Source organism: Haliotis cracherodii, unplaced genomic scaffold (assembly GCF_022045235.1).
Source record: "Haliotis cracherodii isolate W230 unplaced genomic scaffold, xgHalCrac1.p SCAF_3, whole genome shotgun sequence".
NCBI lineage: Eukaryota > Metazoa > Mollusca > Gastropoda > Lepetellida > Haliotidae > Haliotis > Haliotis cracherodii.
This window is the reverse complement of record NW_027266286.1, coordinates 76,119,499-76,143,604: the sequence shown is the minus strand read 5'-3', so window position 1 is coordinate 76,143,604 and position 24,106 is coordinate 76,119,499. Positions and strand designations below refer to the sequence as shown.

The window sequence follows — 24,106 nt, the reverse complement described above, 5'->3', positions numbered from 1 at the left end:
CCTATGTGTGTGTGACCGCTCAGCTCGTGTACATGAGCGGAAAAGGACATATTTCTTTCCATTAGATCAGTGTAACATCAATCAATAGTTATTCTATGCTTTGTCTCTTGATCTAGTAATCTTATATTGAAAAACATGTTGCAATAAAAATGTCAAGTTTAATATATTATAAATAATGTCATATTCTGATGAAACCTATTAGTTTTACGTTTTGCAAATCGAATCAATGGACTTTTTCGGTTACTAGTAAGATGTACCGTGTTAGGTGATGGCTCGACCAGCCTCCAGCACCGCAGTGGGGGACGTTGAGGGGAAGGAAGTGACATGGTGCGTTAACGAGGCTGATAGGAACAGAAATATATATGAAACAATCCGATTTATGTTGTGAGAATATCCATGACATATAGAGCGTGTGGTTTTAATGACAGGTGATGTGTGGGGGACGTTCAGGTAAGAATACAGATTTATTCAGGTGTGTCTACCTGCGGAGTCGTTGATTTGTTAACACATATTGTCACAACTAGAGTAAATCCTCGCCTGTGGCCATCGTGTTGGTCAGTCTCCCTGTCCTGGCGTGTGACCTCACGTGGGGTGAGCTAGATGGTCACAATCACCTTATACACCTGCAACAAGTCTTGTGTCACCTCGCCCACCTGTGCCCATGATTGCGAAGTACATGCACTTATGACTGTGACCCACCTGTACATGTGTTTATATCCTAGCGTAATCAGTCCTAAAGTTTCGTCAGGTGTTGAAAATTCTGTTATTAATTTGCACACAACACACATGAACACAACGCTGACAATAATGTAAGAAGTTGACGTTAATATTTCTATTTGTGCAACATAATCATAAAGTTGCATTTTAATAAACTTCTTCCATTTATGAATAAGAAAATTCCGTATACTGAGTACTGAAAACAAGATGACAAGATGAGAGGTCCTCGAAACTAAACCTCCATCGTTGTTCGGATACCTTTCTCTAATCTATCGTCACCAACTTACTTCTCAGCGACTATATGGACAATAATATTCTACAAAATCATGAACACAGATTGTACATAATCGTGTATAAAATATTTTTGCTATTCAACTACCTTCCATACGTAAAAATATTATAATTCATGTCGACTATTTCTTAACCTAGGCGCAGTTGCGTGGAAGTGCATTATTATTATTATTATTATTATTATTATTATTATTATTATTATTATTAAAGCAAACCCGGGTACTCTCCCGATGTCAGTCAACAGATTGGGAGGTACCAAACCTAAGGCACCGAGAACAATGGGGAGTCGGACAACTTGGTACTTGGGATGCAAGTGTGACATTTCGAAAGCGAGGTCTGCATATTTGCCATGTTTTTCCTCAATCTTGTTAATCACATTACTGTCAAAAGGGACAGAAAATTCTTCTTCTTCTTCTTCTTCTACTTCTTCTTCTTATTATTGCTGAGCAGGTACAGACAAGAGTCAGAGCTCACACAGATGCATTTAAGTTGAAAGTACTGATAAAATTATTAATATAACTTCCATGTATTCTTTCACCACACCTGAAAAGTTAGAATTGTAAATCATTTAACAATTTGGTATTGTCCACATCGTTACTCAGCTATATCTATATCGTTACTCAGTCGTTCGTTGTGTTTGTATTATGCGCATTGTTACACAAATCACGGGGTACTCCTTTTGGCTGGGGTATTCGTCATATCTGGAGTCATTTTAGTAATTAAGTTTTCAAGGAACAAATATTCAAAATAGTCTCTCGGCTTGTTTACTGATCTCGTTCCACTTTTCATTTCAAACTGAAAAATATTTAAACACTGACTTGTGACAACACGCTTTTCTAATTGAGTTGCCTTCGCCCCATTGTCTTCTATGTGTCTGCTCCACAGCAAGGCGAGTAGAGGGCGCAGAGGGAAGTACAGACATGCGGAATATTTTGTAAACGTTTTCATTTTGAATGGTACTCATAAAACCTGCAATATCGTAGCGCTGTCGAGTGTATCGATAAAAAAGGAACATTCTTTTGATTACTACGGTTCAACTTCGCTTGAAATACATATCTGTAATTTCTACGTCAATTGTTGGACGTAATCATTATTTTGGCAAACAATAGATATTTCCACTTTCAAAGACTTCTTTATTTTCCCCTTAAAGTAGGAAAGAAATAACTGCCGTAACTACATCTTCCTGTGTGTTATTTAGTAACTGACAGCATCATCATCGTCATCATCATCATCATCATCATCATCATCATCATCCCCGTCGGGACACGTGGATGTGGATGTAGATAAGACTGTGAAGCAGCTGGACACTACAATTGTAACTCGAAAGAAAACTCTATAAGCATGTACCTTTCTGATCACGATATTTGGGGGTTTATGTGCTACAATTACGTTGATTTAATAAATCTCTGCAGCTGATATATTTTTGGATTAATGCATTTCAAGTACGTTGAGTTAATACACCTTCGGCGATGATATACTGTCTTTTAAATTGTTTCCGTCGGATACTGTCGGTAGTGTGACTGTACAACGCATCTCGGGATCCCGCGTGTGTTGTACGCCGGCAAATAAACTTTAAATGTAGTTTGTATTTCTTTGGAAAATGTATCCATTATATCCAGACAAACAGTAAACCATGCTGCTCCCTGCGATCACCAGATGGGGTGCAGCCGCTGGCATCACCGAGGTTAACTCATCCTTTATCATATATTTGTCACTTAATCATTTTTATGCAGACCCCATTTTGCTTATTTCCCGTCAGTCTATTGCTGCAGTTCGGGGATGGTTCATCTCGCGCATCCCTTGATAATCTGACCCATCTCTGCCATTGTTTGTGATTGTAAGTGTTTCCGAGTTCTCTTAAATGTATTACGTTGAAAAGTATTCTACCATTAAAAACAGAAAAAAAAGGAAAAGCAGTCTTATTTGTGGATTTTCAACAAAACTGAAAAAGGTTCTATTGAAGCGTATAAAAGACAGCGCCAAGATGGGCATGGAAACATGTTATACAAGACAAAGGCTTTGGTTTCTTTAAAAATCATTTAACATGATTTAGATTTATTTCATTTCAATATATTCCGGTCTTTTATCACAAACAATAAAGCTCAAAGGCACAATGTGTAGATTCACCCTACACCAGCACTCAAACATATGGCGAATCAGTTCATACAAAAATATCATCAATACATACTGTAGGCGGAGACAGTCGCCCTGGCGGACCTGGGTCTTCACAGGAAATCGTTCAATGTTCAGCGTTTGACATTAGCTCATGGCACACGTGTCACATCGCTGTGATTGCGGGGAATTTGTTGGGGGACACAAGTCGGCCTACTGACGGAACCTCAGGACGTAAGTCTGTTTCACGGCAAACTTCCGAGATTATTTTACATAAATATATACACACATCTATATACACATGTACACACAGTGTTTTTTATTTCCTGAACGTATTGGCAGCTGAGAGATGACTTGGGTATTTATGGACGAAGGCTGTGAAGGGCGCCCGCACAGATTCCGCCGAGCACTGACTGCACGCGCAGGCAGGGGCCGGCCAGCGTCCGTACATCAGGGAGCGGTCGTGTGCGAGGGATGAGGATGTGATTGCATGAGACGGATCTTTGACTGTGACTGTCGAAACACGAGGAAGTTCCGGTGACGACAGGCCGGCGATGGTCTGGGGGAGCGGGGGCAGGGGCGGCATGACGGGGAGTTGTGTGTGCACGTGCGGGGCGGGGGCGGTGGCACGTGTGTGATGGTGACTCTGGTAGATGTCGCTGACGAGCTTCTTCATCTCCTCTAGGGAGCTGCTCAGCATCAGGATGTAGTTCTTGGCGAGAAGGAGTGTGGCGATTTTAGACAGCTTCCTTACCGACGGGCCATGGGCATAGGGCATCACCTCCCTCAAGCCGTCCAACGCGGAGTTGAGATCATGCATGCGCTTCCTTTCCCGGCTGTTGATCTTGAGTCTGAGATCCTGCAGCTCATTCTCACTGAGGCACTTACTGGCGAGCTGACCCTTCCGCTTGGCCTTCAGAAGGTAGCGGTCAGACGAAACGTCGCTCGCGTCGTCGCTGAAATCGGAATCACAGTCCACAGAAATGTGTTCATTGTCACTACTAGGGTACATTTCCTTACTCTCCATGATGGCACAGGTCTCTACACAAGAGTATGTCCAGGCAGAGTGTGGTTGTGGTGACAGTGGGGTGACGGTATAAGTCCTTGTAGTACACCCAGGCACAGCTAACAGTCGGATGACGGTATAAGTCCTTGTAGTACACCCAGGCAAAGCTGACAGAGGGGTGGCAGTGTTAAACCTTGTGGCGAAGTATCTGTGTGGGCTGCGATCACTCGACTCACCTTGCCACTTCTCGCTACCTATATAAGGATCGGTCGGGGCAAAGAGCCTGCTACTTCGCCAGTCAAAAGAGGGGGCGGGGCTCGTCTTTGAGTCGCATCTCAACCCCCTGGGGATCTGATCCAATCACACCCGTCCCGCTAACAGCTGCCTTGACGGGACTGCCCCCAGCCACACACACAATGTTCTGACGACGCTAGCTAACGAGGATCCGCCCCTTCACAGCAACATTCAAATTTTAACCCTGGGGACCACAACCGGCGTTGTAATTTGACCCCCGCCTATAAACTACATACACGAGAAGTATCCAACTTGGGACAATGTTCTAAAAACTATTTCGTAAAGTTGCTATTTTCGTCACCTTTTTCAGGTTTTATGGATGGCAATATATGTTCCAGGAATCTACGATGGAGGGAGGTAAAGCTGCATCTCCGAGTGACGTGTTGACTCTACCCCTAGCACGCGCACCCCACCCCCGGGCTGAGAGAACACGTGCAGAGAATATGGAAGTTCTCGGTGCCAGTATTGGCAGCTTGTGTGTGAGGTGGGGCGGCTGCGTAGCGTGGACAGTTGAATAGCGCCACTCAGAGGGAGGTGGGACTCGATTCTCGCTTACATCAATTTCAAATATTAGAAAAAACATTTTAGACAAAGGAATAAATAAGTATAATTCTCGAATTTAAGTTTTCTTTCTTTCTGTTTATATTTTATGTGGTAAAATTACATATTGTTTCTATATTTCAAGAAACATAAATGTCTTGAAATCCACGTGAAAAAAATCATCAAGCAACCTACAGTAAAACGAAATGTAAGGACACTAGCTGTAAGGATTGATAATATGTGAAACGTTCATTAAGACTTGGTAATATCAAAATATAGTCCCCCCCACCACCTCCCCCGCCCTATGCACACACACACACACACGCGCGCGCGCGCGCGGGCGCCCCACCCCTCGTCCAGAATCCTCGCCTGATGGTGAAGTGTGTCCGTCTGCCGGATCACGACGGTGGCACATCGCGTATCTGACAAAACAACAATCAGGGTACAATATTTATTGGGGTAACACTGTTTTCCAAGGGTGAAGCTACAAGTAGAATTGGGATTGTTCACGTGAAGGGAAACTTGTATACATTTACCTCTAGAATTAAATATGGTTATATTAATCTTTGGAATACTATATATTTTGGATATGTGTCTCTAATTCCTGGTACATGTATTTCTTTTCCGTTGTCGGGAATAATTTTCTCTTCTTTTTTATGCTGCATATATTATTTCATTTTCAATCTTTTTTTATATTTACAAAATGAAAATAAAAATACAACCTACTTTATCCTAACATAAAAGCTTGGAGTTTTTCTGTTAATTCTGGATATGATAAAATAAAGATTTCACTTTAATCTTCATAGTAGTACAAGTGTTACTACTTTTACGATGGTGTCGAAAAGAATGATGACAATAAAAATACCAGCTAGGAGTGGTCCCCTGTTTAACATATCCTAGGCTTTCAACCCTTAACGTCTCACTTGAAGATGCGCGCACACAGGTGTATACACAATGTAGAATTGTCCGCTGTCAGTTGTCCGAGCTCAGTGGGGTAGCGTTGATTCCGGGGTACAAAATGAAGATGAATATCCCGAAATCAAGGCACTTAATGTCTCTAATGCTGAGGTTCTACGCCTCGCCAGGGTGCGTCCTGCTTGCCCGGGGGTGTCACCCCGGGTATACATATGTACTTAGCAATTAGATGTGTCTGCCTTTCTTAATTCTTTTATGTCACTATTAATAAAATTAAACCTAATCCGTGACGAAATAATCATTTCTTCTTCCGGATATCCTTACACTATTCTGCATTTATTTTAAAATATATTTTGAGATGATATAATGACCCCTCGGCGACCACTTCTGCAATTTGACACCAATTGAACGAAACGTAGGAACAGAATAAATACATCACTTGAAACAACAATATAGAATCATAGACATCCCACCTGTTGAGGACATGTTAATAACGTTCATTAAATTTTAATTTTTACAAAGAAAATAAACATTCCCATTAAAAAAATCCGCGCTTATGAGAACAGAATCTCCAGTAAAATAAATCGCATTGTTGCGGTGTGAAATTAAAATGATTATACGCCGTCATGCTAACACGGGGAATGTCCGTCACGAGAATCAGGATGTCAGGATATTTATCTCTCAACAACGTGTGGTGTTTATAGTTTATCTGTATCACCTTCAAACATATTAATTTAAAAGCAGCTACCGTTGCACACATCGTAGCCTGTTTAGGATCATGTTATCTTCAGGGTTATTAAGAAATAATTTGCCACTGAATTGACGAAAAATGTGTTATTCCATCTGAAAAATATTAACTGTCCATGAAATTCTAAACAGAAAATATCGATCAATTTTTCGGAATACAAGTATCTGTTCCCCGTGTGAGGAAAACCAAATCGCTTGTGTTTAAAGCTGGACTGACAACTTCCGAGGAAACACGACTGACAGCATCCCGCGCTGAGGAGGGGGGTGGGAGGTGGAGGATGGTCACTCACTCAGCTGTCACGTGCGCTTATCAAAACATACAAGTGACAATGGTAGGTAAACTACTTAACCTAAACTTTGCGCAGAACACTCAGAAATCACACTTAAGTACAAGTATCTAATACTAACTTCCTTTCGTTTTGGAGAAAGGACTTTACCTAATTGAAATGGCATCAAGTTTCCAGGTCTTGATAGTTGCTATGTTGTTTAGTCAGTAGATTGGTCAGTTTATAAAAAAAACAAACCTACTAGTCCAGTTAATCACATTTATTATTAACGTAGAGCTATGAGTACAATGATGTTGTCTTTCAATATACACGACTGTTCTTCCAGTGATCATCGTATGTCGGAGAGTAATCCACACGTTGTCTCCTCACACGTGTTAATATCGTAAATTCACCGCAGGCCTAAAGTGCCTTTTTCAACAATGGCAACAGTGAGCGGAGTGGTTACCGTGTTTCTGAAAATCAGCTAATTCAATATAGTTTACCCCGTGCACCCTGATATAGTGACGCTCCTCGCCGACAGCACCAGGATGTACCGCTGTGTACTGCTGGCTGCATGGTCCGGCAGGCCTCACCGAGGTGGCTGAAGCATTCGTATATACTCCAGGGAACACCACTGTATATCTAGCTCAGTATGAAACATTACTGTAAATCTAGTTTAGTATGAAACATTAATGTAAATCTAGCTTAGTATGAAACATTACTGTAATCTTGTTCAGTATGAAGCATTACTGTCAATCTAGCTTAGTTTGAAACATTACTGTAAATCTAGCTTTGTGTGAAACATTATTGTAAATCTAGCTCAGTGTGAAACATTACTGTAAATCTAGTTTAGTGTGGAACGTTACTGTCAATCTAGTTTAGCATGAAACATTACTGTCAATTTAGCTTAGTTTGAAACATTACTGTAAATCTAACTTTGTGTGAAACATTATTGTAAATCTAGCTCAGTGTGAAACATTACTGTAAATCTAGTTTAGTGTGAAACGTTACTGTCAATCTAGTTTAGCATGAAACATTACTGTCAATCTAGTTTGGCATGAAACATCACTGTAAATCTAGTTTAGTATGAAATATTACTGTAAATCTAGTTTAGTTTGAAACATTACTGTAAATCTAGGTTACTTTGAAACATGACAGAAAATCTAGCTGAGTATGAAACATAACTGTAAATCTAGAATAGTATGAAACATCACCGTAAATCTAGTTTAGTATGAAATATTACTGTAAATCTAGTTTAGTTTGAAACATTACTGTAAATCTAGGTTACTATGAAACATGACAGAAAATCTAGCTGAGTATGAAACATAACTGTAAATCTAGAATAGTATGAATAATTACTGTAAATCTAGAATAGTATGAAACATTACTGTAAATGTAGTTCAGTATGAAACATTACTGTAAATGTAGTTTAGTATGAAACAATACTTTTTATTAAACATTAATTTACCACCCCTGTACTAGATGGCTTGTCGGTTATGATGAACTTTGACCATCCCTGTGCTACATGTCGTGTTGGTTATGATGCACTTTGACCACCTCCCTCCCCCTGTTGTCCAGTAGAAAGGACCTCCCTCCCTCCCCGTTGTCCAGTAGACCGGACCTCCCTCCCTTCCCGTTGTCCAGTAGACAGGACCTCCCTCCCTCCCCCTGTTGTCCAGTAGACAGAACCTCCCTCCCTCCCCCTGGTGTCCAGTAGAGAGGACCTCACTCCCCCTGTTGTCCAGTAGACAGAACCTCCCTCCCTCCCCCTGGTGTCCAGTAGAGAGGACCTCACTCCCCCTGTTGTCCAGTAGACAGGACCTCCCTCCCTCCCCCTGTTGTCCAGTAGACAGAACCTCCCTCCCTCCCCCTGGTGTCCAGTAGAGAGGACCTCACTCCCCCTGTTGTCCAGTAGACAGGTCCTCCCTATCCTTGTTGTCCAGCAGACAGGACCTCCCTCCCCCTGTTGTCAAGTAAAGAGGACCTCCCCCACCCTCTTGTCCAGTAGAAAGGACCTCCCTCCCCCTGTTGTCCGGTAGACCGGACCTCCCTCCCTGTTATCTAGTAGATATGACCTCCCTCCCCCTGTTGTCTAGTACACCGGGCCTCCCCCCCTCCCCCTGTTGTCCAGTAGACCGGACCTCCCTCCCTTCCCGTTGTCCAGTAGACCGGACCTCCCACCCCCTGTTGTCCAGTAGACCGGACCTCCCTCCCTTCCCGTTGTCCAGTAGACCCGACTTCCCTCACCCTGTTGTCCAGTAGACAGGACATCCTCCCTCCCCCTGTTGTCCAGTAGACCGGACCTGCCTCCCCTTGTCCAGTAGATAGGACCTCTCTCTCCCTGTTGCCCAGTAAACAGGACTTCCCTCCTCCTGTTGTCCAGTAGACCGGACCTCTCTCCCTTCCCGTTGTCCAGTAGACCGGATCTCCCTCCCCCTGTTGTCCAGTAGACCGGACCTCCCTACCTTCCAGTTGTCCAGTAGACAGGACCTCCCTCCCCCTGTTGTCCAGTAGACCGGACCTCCCTCCCTTCCCGTTGTCCAGTAGACCGGACTCCCTCCCTTCCCGTTGTCCAGTAGACCGGACCTCCCTCCCCCTGTTGTCCAAAAGACCGGCCTCCCTCCCCCTGTTGTCCAGTAGACCGGGCCTCCCTCCCTTCCCGTTGTCCAGTAGACGGGACCTCCCTCCCTTCCCGTTGTCCAGTAGACAGGACCTCCCTCCCCCTGTTGTCCAGTAGACAGGACCTCCCTCCCTCCCCCTGTTCCTGTTGTCCAGTAGACAGGTCCTCCCTATCCTTGGTGGCGAGTAGACAGGACCTCCCTCCCCCTATTGTCCAGTAGACAGGACCTCCCTATCCTTGGTGTCGAGTAGACAGGGCCTCCCTCCCTCGGTTGTCCAGTAAACAGGACCCCCCCCCCCCCCGTTGTCCAGTAGACAGGACCTCCCTCCCTCCCCCTTTTGTCCAGTAGACAGGACCTCCCCCTGTTGACAAGTAGACAGGTCCTCCCTATCCTTGTTGTCCAGCAGACAGGTCCTCCCTCCCCCTATTGTCCAGTAGACAGGACCTCCCTCCCTCCCCCTGTTGTCCAGTAGACAGGACCCCCCCCCCCCCCTACTGTCCAGTAGACAGGACCTCCCTCCCTTCCCCAGCTGTCCAGTAGACAGGACCTGCCTCCCTCCCAAGGTTGTCCAGTAGACAGGGTCTCTTTCCCTCCCCCTGTTGTCCATTAGACAGGACCTCCGTCCCTTGCCCAGCTGTCCAGTAGACAGGACCTCCCCCTGTTGACAAGTAGACAGGTCCTCCCTATCCTTGTTGTCCAGCAGACAGGTCCTCCCTCCCCCTATTGTCCAGTAGACAGGACCTCCCTCCCTCCCCCTGTTGTCCAATAGAGAGGACCTCTGTCCCCCTATTGTCCAGTAGACAGGACCTCCCTCCCTTCCCCAGCTGTCCAGTAGACAGGACCTGCCTCCATCCCTAGGTTGTTCAGTAGACAGGGCCTCTCTCCCTAGGTTGTCCAGTAGACAGGGCCTCTCTCCCTTCCCCATTTGTCCAGTAGATAGGACCTCCCTCCCCCTGTTGTCCAGTAGAGAGGACCTCCCTTCCCCTGTTGTCCAGTAGAGAGGACCTCCCTTCCCCTGTTGTTCAGTAGACAGGACCTCTCTCTCCCTGTTGTCCAGTAGACAGGACCTCTCTCTCCATGTTGTCCAGTAGACAGGACCTCCCTTCCCCTGTTGTCCAATAAAGAGGACCTCCCTATCATTGTTGTCCAGCAGACAGGCCTTCTTGCCTCCTGTTGCCCAGTAGACAGGACCCCCCTCCCCGTTGTCCAGTAGACAGGCCCACTCTCCTCCTGTTGTCCAGTAGACAGGACCTCCTAAACTACTTAAACATGAGCCTCAGGAATATATAATCTAAAAAGTTCCGTCAGAACCAATGGATTTGTTTTTCTTTATAGTAATACGTGCCAGGTGTATTCGCTTACGTTTTACAGTACAATCATTTCAAACTGCTCTAACTCCAAACTAGAATGAAGATTTAAGAAATCTCTTGAAGTCTTCAATTTACAAATCTGAAGTATAATTCACAGACGTTCATGTGTTTTGGTGGACAAAGTTAATTCACTTTTGTCATTTTCTTTTTAACCTAAAACCTCGTTCAGGACATGTCCGTTTTTTTTAATGTTTTCAGAAACAGGGAAATGTAATGTATCCATTCCTCTCAGCAGTCTGTTGTAGCCATTATAGGTGCATATGTGTCCCAGATAACATAATGACACAGGCTAGGGTGTGAGGTCTGATTATTTATTCTGTCGTGATAAACCGACACCCTGGAACAATGAATACAATAATAAACATACAATTATATCTAGTACATCAAAACTGAAGCAGATTAATTAATAATCTACTACACTTATAAGCTATACATGTTATATCATTTATAACATTTCACAATTATAAGCTTAGATATGTAAGTTTAATGGATTTACACATTTAATATAAATATGGTACAATAAATATTATATTATGTTACAATGCAAGCAATATATAAGTATACATATATATATACCCGGTGAATCCCACTGGGGTGTATTTGGGTGGTCACAATCCCTTGTAAATAGATTAAATCCCTCGTGAAAACCTGTTCATGATATAAAATACATCATGAAGGTATGTTTATCTACACACATGAACATAACATGTAAACTATTATCAACTTATTAATACACAATACAAGTTACAGAATACACAAATGTCCTAGATTAACACAGACCCACATATAGTGAAATGAAATATATCTAGTATACATACACTCACCATGCACACACTAATACTAGTAAATGTGACATGTTTAAATATAATTAAGGATCTATATAGACATTGATTAAACTTAAGTGATTTGCATAATTATACTGGCATGAAATACAATTATAACTTTTAACTACTAACCTTTATATAAGTATATCCTTTCTTCCAGTCCAGTGCACAGTGAAGTAGTAATGCCAAGTGCAGGGTGAAAACAAAGGGGTTTGAAAGTGGGACACAGAGATTTAAAACTAGCCAATCCAGAGGACGCCTGGGCTTACACTCTGATTGACCACCAAGCAGTTGACTGACCAACTAAGTAAAACATGACATTAGAATAGGGCTTTAATGATAATACTTGACTTACAACTATTTAAGTATGAAGCCTGAAATGAGAAATACAATAAATAATTCTTGATTACTGCAATATCTGAAATATACAAAATATCATTATTGACAACATACATAGTAAATTAAAAGCTAATTAATAAAACATGATTGATATATACAGAACTACTATCTACCACACACTTCCCCCCCTGGGACTAAATGATGTCCTCATCATTTGCCTGAGATAAGGTGAAGTAGAGTGTCTTGAACTTGTCCAGGATCACTCGTCAGAATACCACTGAGCATCAATGAAGTGAGGTACTCTGCTCTGGATTTCCAATCAGGTTTTGGTACAGCTGCTGACATCACATATTCACCACTGGTCATCCACTGTGGTTTAGTCCTGGAACGACTGGATGTCCTGGGACATGCTACTGGTGGTGTGACCAATCTCTCTTGAGGTACGCTAACATCTTGTGCTATCCCTGGTTCTGAAGGAAAATTCAGAACTTCAGATGTTTCGTCCTCCTGTGATGTCTGTGCTGTGTCAGATGTATCATTGTTGGAACTATCCACCGCTGAAGATGCACCCACATCCTGCTCCAAATCTAGAGCAACTTCCTGTGACTGGTCCTCTGCATCTTCATCATCCACAGCAGTACTATCTATATCTGCCTCTACCTCAGCTGGCCTATCAACTACATCTGCAGCTGAAACTGACGGTTCGGATGAAGAGATGGGGACAAGTACAAAGTCATCATCTTCACTCTCTGCGGTGGTGTTTTGATCATTATCAGTTGATGCTGTCTCTCTCATAGTAGGTTGCAGACGTGGGCTAGACCTCCTTTTCCGTGGTTTGGGTACAGGAATAGATGTTTCTGGTCTAGGAAGAGAACCAATGGGCAGTAACAGATTCCTATGAAGAGTCTTCTTCCTGCCCCCTCCGTTTTCCTTTTCAACAACATACACTGGTATAGAAGGGTTTGGTTGGCTTGTGACAATGTAAATGTCATCTTCCCACTTGTCAGCTAGTTTGTGACGACCGTCAAAAGCTACTACTTTAACAAGGACACGGTCACCCACATCTAATACAGCTGCTCTTGCACTCTGATCGTAGTAGGACTTCTGCTGGGATTGAGACTGTTTGGCTTGTCTAGTAGCTATCTCATAGGCATTACGCAGCTTTTCCTGAAAGGTCTTGGTGTACTTGAGAATTGATCTCGTGGTGACAGGTTCTATGTCTAGTCCAAAGGCCAGATCTATAGGAAGTCTGGGATGACGACCGAACATGAGATAGAAAGGAGAGTGTCCAGTAGATTCATGTCGTGTGCAGTTGTACGCATGCACTAGTGGTGCAACATGGGTCTTCCAATCCTTCTTGGCTTCAGGTTCAAGTGTTCCAAGCATATTGCACAACGTCCTATTAAACCTCTCGCACATTCCATTACCCATGGGATGATAAGGTGTTGTGGAGGACTTGTCTATCTTTAGAAGCTGACAAAGCTCAGTCATCACCTTGCCCACAAAGTTAGCTCCCTTGTCCGAATGAATCCTTTTGGGCAAACCATAATGGACTACAAAGTTGTTGAAGAACAGCTCTGCTGTGGTTCTTGCTGAAGTGTTCTTTGATGGATATGCCTGTGCATAACGAGTAAAATGATCTGTTATCACAAGAACATATTGCTGACCACCTGTAGAGGGTTCCAATGTCAAAAAATCCATGCACACTAGTTCAAGTGGCTGAGATGTTGCGATACTAACCAGAGGTGCACGAATTGAGGTGGAGGACTTGCGCTTCATGCATCTGCCACAAGATTGTATGTGAATCTCAACATCCTTGGTCATACCAGGCCAGTAGAACCTTTCCTTGAGGAGAGAAACTGTCCTGTCTCTGCCTGGGTGTCCTATATTTTCGTGAAGACTTCGTAAAGCTGCTGCTCGACACCGTGAAGGGAGAACAAGTCGCTTCTGTTCAGTTCCATGCTGTTGAACAACACGGTAGAGAACATCCTTCTGGATTTTGAAGTGGTCGTAGTTCTTCAACAATATTGTCATCTCTGAGTTCCCTATATATGACCTTCTGTCAGGCTTGATCCTGTTCTCCAGTCCCTCAATGATGGTTGCAAGACAAGGGTCTCTAGCTTGCGCACGTCTCCAATCATTGGCATTCATGTTACACTGATCTTCGTCTACATTGATTTCCTTCTCTCCTGTTACATCTGTGGACATACAGAGACTTTCTACCAAGCTGTTTACATTGATCATTCCACAGATAGCACGAACTGAATCTGCTGTGATTTGATCAACCTCAGTATTGGCTTCTTCAGTGGGCAGCCGGGATAGAGTGTCTGCATCCACGTTCTCTTTTCCTGGTCTATATCTGATGCTAAAGTTGTAGCTTGCCAAGGCTGCCAACCAGCGATGACCCGTAGCATCAAGTCGAGCTGTAGTTAGTACGTATGTGAGCGGATTATTATCTGTCACTACAGTAAAGTCATTACCATACAGATAGTCGTGGAACTTATCAGAGATAGCCCACTTCAGACACAAGAACTCTAATTTATGTGCTGAGTAATTTCTCTCTGAATGGTTCAAACTCCTACTGGCGTAAGCAATGACCTTTAAGTGACCTTCCTGTTCCTGGTACAGTACTGCACCGAGACCTTGGGTACTGGCATCAGTATGAAGTTCAAAAGGCTTCAAGAAATCAACGTAACCAAGCACTGGCGGTGTTGATAACTTTATCCTCAACTCATTGAAAGCTCGATCCTGCAAAACACCCCATGTCCATTCCTGTTTGGTCAGCTTCTGGGCTCTTGACTTCTTGGAAGCAGTCTTTGGCAGTAGTTCAGATAAAGGCTTTGAAATCTTTGAAAAGTCCTTGACAAATTTTCGATAATAGCCTGCAAACCCCAGGAATTGTCGAACTTGTTCTGGTGTAGTTGGCGTAGGCCATTGACGAATCTTGTCAATCTTCTCAGGATCTGCTTCAATGCCATCAGCTGAAACAATGTACCCGACGTATTTGACCTTTCTCTTGAAAAACTTGCATTTCTTGGGAGCTAGCTTAAGTCCACATTCCTGCAGCCGCTGGAACACAAGCTTAAGCCTCTCGACATGCTCCTCATATGTCCTGGAGAAAATGATCAAGTCATCAATATAGATCAGACATATATTCAAGTGCAGACCTTCTAAGCACTTCTCCATCAGTCGTTGATAAGTAGCTGGAGCATTGGATAAGCCAAAAGGCATCCGGTTATACTCGAAAAACCCTAAAGGACCTACTGTAAATGCGGTTCTTTGCTTATGATCTTCCTCCACCTCTACCTGATGGTAGCCGCTCTTCATGTCAAGGACAGAAAAGTAGGTCATACCACCTAAACAGTCAAGCATTTCTTCGATTCTGGGGAGTGCATAGGAATCTTTTATGGTTCGGCGGTTCAGTTGCCTGAAGTCTATACACATCCTGAGTTTTCCATTTTTCTTCTTAGCAAGGACTACATTGGATGCCCATGGGCTGTGTGAGTGTCTTATTACACCTGCAGATAGCAACTCCTGTAAATGACTTCTAACTTCATCAAACATAGCTGGTGGAATACGACGATGTCTCTGCTTAAAGGGCGTGTGGTCATAGAGCTCAATCCGATGCCGAACTTGTGTTGAGTGACCCAAGTCATCATCTGCCTTGGAAAAGATGTCCTTGAATTTGAGTATGGTGTCTAATCCTTCCTCAATCTGATCACGTGTTAGGCCCTCCTTATCCATCTCTATCTGATCAATCAATGTGTCAGAGTCTACGGGACGACCAGGTGGTAGATCTTGAATTGTGACCGGTTGCAGCTCACATAAAATAGCCCGAGTCGGAATGACGACAGCCTTGGTAGTGACATTTGAGATGTGCACTTCAATGGTATCCTGTCCTTGAGGGTTGTATTGGATGATAGTTGGGGCAATGTCAAGATCATGTGGTACTGCAGAACTGATGGTTGGTTGTAGCAATGCACATACCTGAGGATATGCTAACCCTCTGCTCAGTTGACCCTTGATGACTGTGGTGCTATTACTAGGGATTACAACACTTTTATGTTCTGCATTCCTAACCAAAGCAAGTTTCCCATGGTTTCTCTCCAATTCCTTTTCATGTAATACAATACTTCTGAATGCTAAGTACCAGGGGGTATGCAAATTGGCCTTCTGTAAAAACCTATCTCCATTTTGGTTTCGGCATGTTTCAAGAAAATGTGATAACACATTTGTGCCCAGTAAAACTGGCACCTTTGCATTGTATCTGGTGTCAGATACCACAAGAAACAGACAAGATACAGAGTCCTCATTAACACCACCTCCAGGAGTCCTAACTGTAACCTCGATAATTCCCTGATATTGGAGTTGCTCACCACCAGCACATTCAATATCAAGCAACTTATCCAAAGACACTAATGGGATATGAGAAAGATGATTCTCATAAAAAGATTGAGAAAGTATTGATACAGTGGCTCCAGTATCAAGAAGGGCGCACACTGGAATGTCCTCAATGTAAACTTCAACTTCATTAGAAGTTCCTACTAATCCTTGAGGCAGTTGCCTGTGTGTGGGGCGTTGAGAATTGCCTAATGGTAGCCCCTCCCCATAGGCCCGGGCAAGTTTAAAGGGCGCCTCTGATGATCCAATAAGACACGACAACCATAGGCTAAATGGCCTGGATATCCACATCTGTAGCAAATAGGTGTGTTTCCTTGAGGTTGTGTGTTATTCCACTGTGACGTGATACGTCCACCTGTCGGCTGAGACTGCTGTGGGCTGGGGGGCTGATACAGTGGTGCAGCCGCACCCTGTGGGGCATCCCCTGACTGTGCACCCCTCCAAGTAACCTTTTGTCCACACTCTCTACGTCTGGGATCTCTGCCTCTTCCCCTCCATGAACCACTCTGGTGTTGTCTGTCCTCATAGCTTGGTGGATTGGGATGTATAAATGACTGACACTGATATACCTGAGCAGACATCTGTGTCTGTTGTTCTTTCATCTCTGAAATTTCTGCTTTCAATTCTTTCATCATGTCCTTAAGTTCCGAAAGGTCTCTTTCTTTGGCAGTCTCAGTTGTCGAGGCCATCTTCACAGTTGCAGACTTGGGCCTGATCTTGGGTGTGTCTCGTTTCCCATGGTTCAGATCAAACTCAAGTTCCCGGAGGCATAGTCTTAATTCATCAAAATTGGATATAGCATCGTATTTGTATCCAGCTAGACTCTTAAGCGATGAGTGTAGACCATCCCAAAGTCTTGACCTTAGCATATCATCCTGTTCTTCTTGTGAGATGTGCTTTAGTTCAGTAAGCTGGAACAATAACCTCTCCAACCTACAACTCCAGGTTGCCACGTCCTCGTCATCATGCTGACTGGTACTGTAGAACTCTGATAACAAGGAGGAACAACTCCGTAATGTTCCAAAAGCACTCTTAAATTTGGACAACAACTCTGCAATAGTTGCCTTATGACCTAATTTCATGGAAACCAAAGCTGCTTCTCCTTTAAGTGATTTGCGAAGGGCTTGCAATATTACCTCGGGGCTGTATGTCTTACTCTCCATGAGGCAATCCACCTCATATCTCCAAAGATCATACTCTGTATCTTTCCCATGTTCTCCACTGAAGAATGGTAATCTGGGAAAATGCTGGTAAGAAACTGATGTCGGATGGCTATGACTTGTTTGCGGCTTTGAGGTATCAGACGAGTCTTCCATCTTTATAGCAATACCTTCCTCCTGAGACATTCCATGTATCCAATGCTTTAAATCCTCTGGAGTATCATCTTTAGGTGTCATCCCCATCTTTCTAAACAGTTTCACCATGTTACCCAACTCCTCCTTACTGAGTTCCATATTGGACAGAGTGGATATAATCGCGGACAAATGTTCTAAGAAGAGTTTATATTAACAAGTGTCACTAAGACGAAAAAAACTAAAGTGCAATATGGCGCCAGCGCTGTTGTCACCTTTGTGACTAAGTATGTATGTGACGATGAAAGAAGCAAATTGACAAGAATGTGATTATAGCTAGAAAGAAGGCATTATGAGCTGAAAACAAAATGAAGGGCAGTAAAGCAGACTTGATATAACCAAGTGAAGCAGCAAAGTCATCTGAGTTGATCACCTGGAAAAGAATATGAACATGTCTAACTACCAATTAATACTAAAGTATGGGATAGGTGGGTTCAATCACATAAAATGAGTGAGTGAGATCAAAGCAAACTAACCTGGCTTGACGACACTAATGACAATATAAGTGGGACACGACCAGAACCACCTGTTATACCATCTTGGTGCATAGATGTGTGCAAGGTGCCGTGAGTGCAGGGTGATGATAAATATATGTAGTGAGTCAGTCACAGAGTCATTCTGGGTTTATGGATAACATGTTTTGGTTTGGTTAATGCATAATGCCTAAGATGAATGCCTACACACTTTATTAATTAAGCAAGTATTTAAATCTTATCTAAGCATTATGTAAACACAAAGCACACCACTCATACACATCACAATGAAATACCATGCATCACTAATGCATGTGTATCCGGGTACATGTAGTCAACACTAATAAATAAAGAAATACAGTTTACCGTGACCTTCAAGGTAAGACTCAACAAACTGACACACCTAACTGAGTCAGTAATGGCACCATGGTTAAATATACAAAAGAAAAAAATGTGTTGCAACACAGGAATAACACTGCAGTATACAATCAGTAACAAAGTATGACAGGGAACACCATTTGAATTTTCAAAGAAATATAAGATGCATCTTCTGTAGAGTATAACACAATTATGACTGTTTGCTGACAATAGAACAAATGCGCATTTGATGAGACAGAGCTAAAGCAATTGCTTCATAGCTAGCTTTGAAAACGAGTCCATGATTGCGTGAATCTTGGTACAAGTTGATAACATTCTGCACCCAAATAGTTCATAATTACCACGTATTCACATGGGTATGCAGTCCATTACTGGATCACTGGGATGGTCACTGAATCACGGGAATTGTCACTCCACCCAACATCAGTCGTCAACAGATCCTCACTGGGGGCTCCATTGTTGTAGCCATTATAGGTGCATATGTGTCCCAGATAACATAATGACACAGGCTAGGGTGTGAGGTCTGATTATTTATTCTGTCGTGATAAACCGACACCCTGGAACAATGAATACAATAATAAACATACAATTATATCTAGTACATCAAAACTGAAGCAGATTAATTAATAATCTACTACACTTATAAGCTATACATGTTATATCATTTATAACATTTCACAATTATAAGCTTAGATATGTAAGTTTAATGGATTTACACATTTAATATAAATATGGTACAATAAATATTATATTATGTTACAATGCAAGCAATATATAAGTATACATATATATATACCCGGTGAATCCCACTGGGGTGTATTTGGGTGGTCACAATCCCTTGTAAATAGATTAAATCCCTCGTGAAAACCTGTTCATGATATAAAATACATCATGAAGGTATGTTTATCTACACACATGAACATAACATGTAAACTATTATCAACTTATTAATACACAATACAAGTTACAGAATACACAAATGTCCTAGATTAACACAGACCCACATATAGTGAAATGAAATATATCTAGTATACATACACTCACCATGCACACACTAATACTAGTAAATGTGACATGTTTAAATATAATTAAGGATCTATATAGACATTGATTAAACTTAAGTGATTTGCATAATTATACTGGCATGAAATACAATTATAACTTTTAACTACTAACCTTTATATAAGTATATCCTTTCTTCCAGTCCAGTGCACAGTGAAGTAGTAATGCCAAGTGCAGGGTGAAAACAAAGGGGTTTGAAAGTGGGACACAGAGATTTAAAACTAGCCAATCCAGAGGACGCCTGGGCTTACACTCTGATTGACCACCAAGCAGTTGACTGACCAACTAAGTAAAACATGACATTAGAATAGGGCTTTAATGATAATACTTGACTTACAACTATTTAAGTATGAAGCCTGAAATGAGAAATACAATAAATAATTCTTGATTACTGCAATATCTGAAATATACAAAATATCATTATTGACAACATACATAGTAAATTAAAAGCTAATTAATAAAACATGATTGATATATACAGAACTACTATCTACCACAATATGTCCCTGTTTACAATGATAAACAAGCTCAGTGTCATGTGGTCCTGCAATATGTGTGTATACACACGCACGGCAGTGAGACACTGGTGGAACGTTTCAGCTTTGCCTGTCGTCTTTTTCTACTGCAAGTATGGTTAAGTTCAGTGATATAAAAGCCTTGAATGTGCTGCTAGAATGGCTGCGGCTCTGTCCCTCCCAGTTCCACCCTTGTACCCTCGCACTGAACCATTGTAAGCAGCGATGACGTGGACATGAATGTATATCTCCGGCTGTCTGGTACACACGCTCCACAACCATCATCCAGATTCCGCAGTGTGTTGTCATAACCCAGAGCTACAGATAAACAGCGTATTTGTGTAAAATACCCCTAAAAAACATTCAAAATCCAATTACTTTCAATTAACTTTCATACAGAAATGCATGCATTAAATGATAAACTCAAATGTATAAAAACAGCACATGTAAATACCCAATGAAGCTTTTTCACCATGCGTACAAAGAAGCTAATTTCCGAAACACAATTACGAGCTCATTTACTTTCCGAGTTAAGCCTTTATATTTAGAACAGTTGTATACATCTAAAACATTATTTTATTTTTTTAAATCTTAAAATGTTCACTAATTTTGGGAAAAATTCAACAGAGTGATGAATAGAAGAGTGAAAAATTATTGGTTACACAATGAAAAATGTAACAACCCAATTAAAATCGAAACCCTAGAGTAAAACTCAATTGCTCAAAAAGTTACATGTATCTGGCGCTCTGGGTCTGACATCAAACACCAGCCCATTCACAAAATGTTGCAGACTAAATATAGCGAACATGTCCACATACTGGCTAACACGTACAGGCTATATTCATTGGCTGACTTGTGTAATAATAATAATACTCATACAGGATTATTTATAACGACAACTTGCAATTGAATATCTTCCAGGGAGAGAATATAGAGTTTAACCTTTAATGAAAATTAAACAATGGGGTTCATTTGAAAAAAAGACATTGAAATATCTGTTAAATTGCTGATATGCAACATATTTTACAAGCTGATTGGCTGATATATGATAAATGAGTGGAATTACAGGGAGTTCACTGTAACAACAGTAATATATAGTGTTTAGTAACAGAGGTTATGACCCCTGTGTGTTTCTGTAAATATCACAAAGTAGAAACAAAAAATGTATATTGCTGGCTTTTTCTGATGATATGGAAAAACACATAATGGTAATACTCTCTTTATCATGTGTCACTCCTAAGATAAAGGATGCTTAAGACGAAATTTCACACAAAATAACTTCATACAATGAAGTAGCTTTAGAAATCAATGAAGACAATGTTAGCTGAACTGCCCAAAGAGGCAAATGACTTAACTGCAGCCATGTTTGCAATTGTGGAGATGTTTCAGCCACACATCTGGAAACCAAACCTTACCAAATATCCTCAAAAACTAATGCAACAAGGAAACACAACTTCTACCCAACTCATCAACGACGGGACAACCTGTAAGTTAACAAAGATCATGTCATTTCTAGCACCAAAAGAAACGGCTGAAAGAATAATCCTCTGTAAAAAATTTCTTTCATTACATTTTTGTAACGATTTCAAACTGCTTTTTGTGCTACAAGAGAAACCAGTGAAGTTGAAACATGTCACTACATGTATTATTATTGATGTTACAGGTGTGTGAGTAATAATAACAAGCTTCAAGTTTATTGATTATTCAGTGATATCATGTAGTGGAGGGTCATACCAAAAGAGATTCACTTGTATAAGCATTTAAACAATGCCTACTTCTCTGTCAATCAGACTTTATTTAAGCACTTTAAGCCCCTATAGTGTATACATTTTCAGCAATACTCATAAATAAGTGTCTGTACATATGTGTGGTATACAGACTTGTGTTGTATAATTACCTTGTCTTTATTCTTTAACAAACATTGGAATATAATATTATTTTCCTCATTAATACAAAACACACGAGTAGAATGGACATACAAGCGAAAAGTGACATTCGTATTCGATAGCTAGGATATTACAAAACTTACACAGTCTTTCTGTTCTCGGGACTAAAGTATATCGCCCTATCTCGATGGAGGCGTCATGAGAAGAACACTTCAAATTTCTATAAATTATGGTACAATTATATAATGTCAGTTACATTCAACGAAAATGGCCCCAATTGTAAGTGTATACTTTTGACTCTGAATGTACAACATATATAATGAGGTTCGTTCAGATTGTACACATAGTTCACTCCAAACTTTATGTAACACCACAATTAGACAGGCAGAGAAGCCCCACTTTTGGTTCGCGCACGCGAAGCACTTAGACAGCAGCTCGGTAAAGAAAAGCTAAGAGTGATCTCCCCTGTAGACATCTCTACAAACAAATACGACAAAAGTTGGTGCTTTGTATCAAGCACGTCTATTGGCTGCCTGTGAAAGGTGTAGCCAGTGATATTGCGTTTTACTTAAACCGGAAGAAAACAAGTCCACGAGGTTACACAAGACTTGCATGGGCTGATGTTTGATTGACGTACGGTCGGCCTTCATAAGTTTCGTCGACATGCCTGTAACGTGCTCATCTTGTGTCAGACAGGCGATTTTGAAAAGACCCAAAACAGTATGTAACTAATACCTATCCCTTAATCCGTACACCCACTCTTCCTCATTTTTCTTTGACACTTTGTTCTGTTTTCGATCAAATATATGATGTACCCTCTTTTCGTGTACAAAAAAAGAGTTCTCATTTTCTAACCATGAATTTTCAGGAAGCACTATTTTAGTCTCCTGGAATGCTCGTATCTCATTTTCACCCATGCTGCAGAGAAAACGACAATGTTCCACGTCATACAAAGTCATAAATAGAACAATATTCGGCAACAATGCAGTTTACCGGGCGCAGCCCGAGCTCTACCATCCGCTCAATTACCGCGCTATAGTGCCACCGCTGTCTCGTTATACCGTTACCGTGCCTCTCGCTTCACGATCCAACACACGTTTTCGGTCTTAGGGAAACTTACACATCTTTACAATCAAACACCCATTCTCGGTCTTAGGGAAACTTACACATCTTTACGATCCAAAACCCGTTCTAGGTCTTAGGGAAACTTACACAACTTTACGATCCAAAACGCGTTTTTCGGTCTTAGGGAAACTTACACGTCTTTACGATCCAAAACCCCTTTTCGGTCATTAGGGTCAGCTGGCATTGGGCAAGGGTTAGCCATAAATTCTTACCTTTTCAAGCGTTATTCCAGTTAATCCCATTGGTCGGTCATGTTGACATAAACAATTGCGGTTGTGGTTTAAAGAAAAGATGAATGGGAGAGCGGGCAGTGACGTCACACGCATGCGCAATTCATTGTTTACTGAATTACGCATGCATGTCAATGGGGATTCTAATGACCTGTTAAACGAGCACTGATTACATGTGATAGCGCCTGTGGTCCAGTTGTAGAGCGTCGGCTAATTAACGCATTAATTAGCACAGCCGGTGAGCCGGCGAAGCGCGTTCGAGCCCCCACAGCGCTAATTGGATCTGAAAAAGTGCGCCCATTAAAGTGCACTACTCCCCAATATTCAATAAGCATATAGGCCTAATTATGGTTCATCCAAAAAGATAAGATATATTGTATAATTGCCTAATCATTGAGTTGATTTTCACCTGTTTGATAGAAACTTCTGTTAATAATAGGGGAAATAGGGGACTCCTGTGGTGATCCTCCCCGTTACCATGGTTACGTTGTATTTTAGATTTTGTCAGTGTCTGCTTATTTTGTGGGTCTTCATCCATTCGTTGTTGAGCACTGACGGTTAAAATCTCTCCTCCTATACTGCTGAATTCCCCACATGGGTACAATGTGTTAAGCCCATTTCTGCTGCCCCCTGCCGTTATAT

General features: G+C 41.9%; 4 protein-coding genes across 4 annotated transcripts in view; 1 reads left to right on the top strand and 3 right to left on the bottom strand.

The window, feature by feature from the left end:
* Positions 1 to 3,087: 3,087 nt before the first annotated feature.
* Positions 3,088 to 4,335, bottom strand: LOC139474732 (oligodendrocyte transcription factor 2-like). The gene has a single exon (XM_071257846.1). It carries the CDS (start codon positions 4,145 to 4,147, stop codon positions 3,440 to 3,442), a length of 708 nt encoding a protein of 235 aa, XP_071113947.1. The 5' UTR covers positions 4,148 to 4,335; the 3' UTR covers positions 3,088 to 3,439.
* A 6,808-nt stretch (positions 4,336 to 11,143) lies between these two features.
* On the bottom strand, positions 11,144 to 13,470 carry LOC139475051 (uncharacterized). Its single transcript, XM_071258280.1, has 3 exons — positions 11,836 to 13,470; positions 11,456 to 11,527; positions 11,144 to 11,216 (listed from the first exon to the last, which is right to left on the bottom strand). The coding sequence occupies exon 1, from the start codon at positions 13,459 to 13,461 to the stop codon at positions 12,253 to 12,255; it is 1,209 nt and encodes a 402-aa protein (XP_071114381.1). The 5' UTR covers positions 13,462 to 13,470; the 3' UTR covers positions 11,144 to 11,216; positions 11,456 to 11,527; positions 11,836 to 12,252.
* A 1,871-nt stretch (positions 13,471 to 15,341) lies between these two features.
* LOC139474595 (uncharacterized) lies at positions 15,342 to 18,596 on the bottom strand. The gene has a single exon (XM_071257667.1). It carries the CDS (start codon positions 17,895 to 17,897, stop codon positions 16,632 to 16,634), a length of 1,266 nt encoding a protein of 421 aa, XP_071113768.1. The 5' UTR covers positions 17,898 to 18,596; the 3' UTR covers positions 15,342 to 16,631.
* Positions 18,597 to 22,697: 4,101 nt separating this feature from the next.
* The window catches only part of LOC139474635 (cytoplasmic tRNA 2-thiolation protein 1-like), a 35,798-nt gene continuing 34,389 nt past the window's right edge, over positions 22,698 to 24,106 (top strand). Inside the window, exon 1 of the mRNA XM_071257722.1 lies at positions 22,698 to 22,829. Within this exon, the coding sequence (XP_071113823.1) occupies positions 22,773 to 22,829 (57 nt within the window). The 5' untranslated portion in view covers positions 22,698 to 22,772. The remainder of the gene's footprint in view (positions 22,830 to 24,106) is intronic.

What these genes read in the sequence shown, in the direction of transcription:
- LOC139474732 (XM_071257846.1), bottom strand. Translation starts at nt 4,147, where the DNA reads ATGGAGAGTAAGGAAATGTACCCTAGTAGTGACAATGAACACATTTCT.
- LOC139475051 (XM_071258280.1), bottom strand. Translation starts at nt 13,461, where the DNA reads ATGTGCGAGAGGTTTAATAGGACGTTGTGCAATATGCTTGGAACACTT.
- LOC139474595 (XM_071257667.1), bottom strand. Translation starts at nt 17,897, where the DNA reads ATGGAACTCAGTAAGGAGGAGTTGGGTAACATGGTGAAACTGTTTAGA.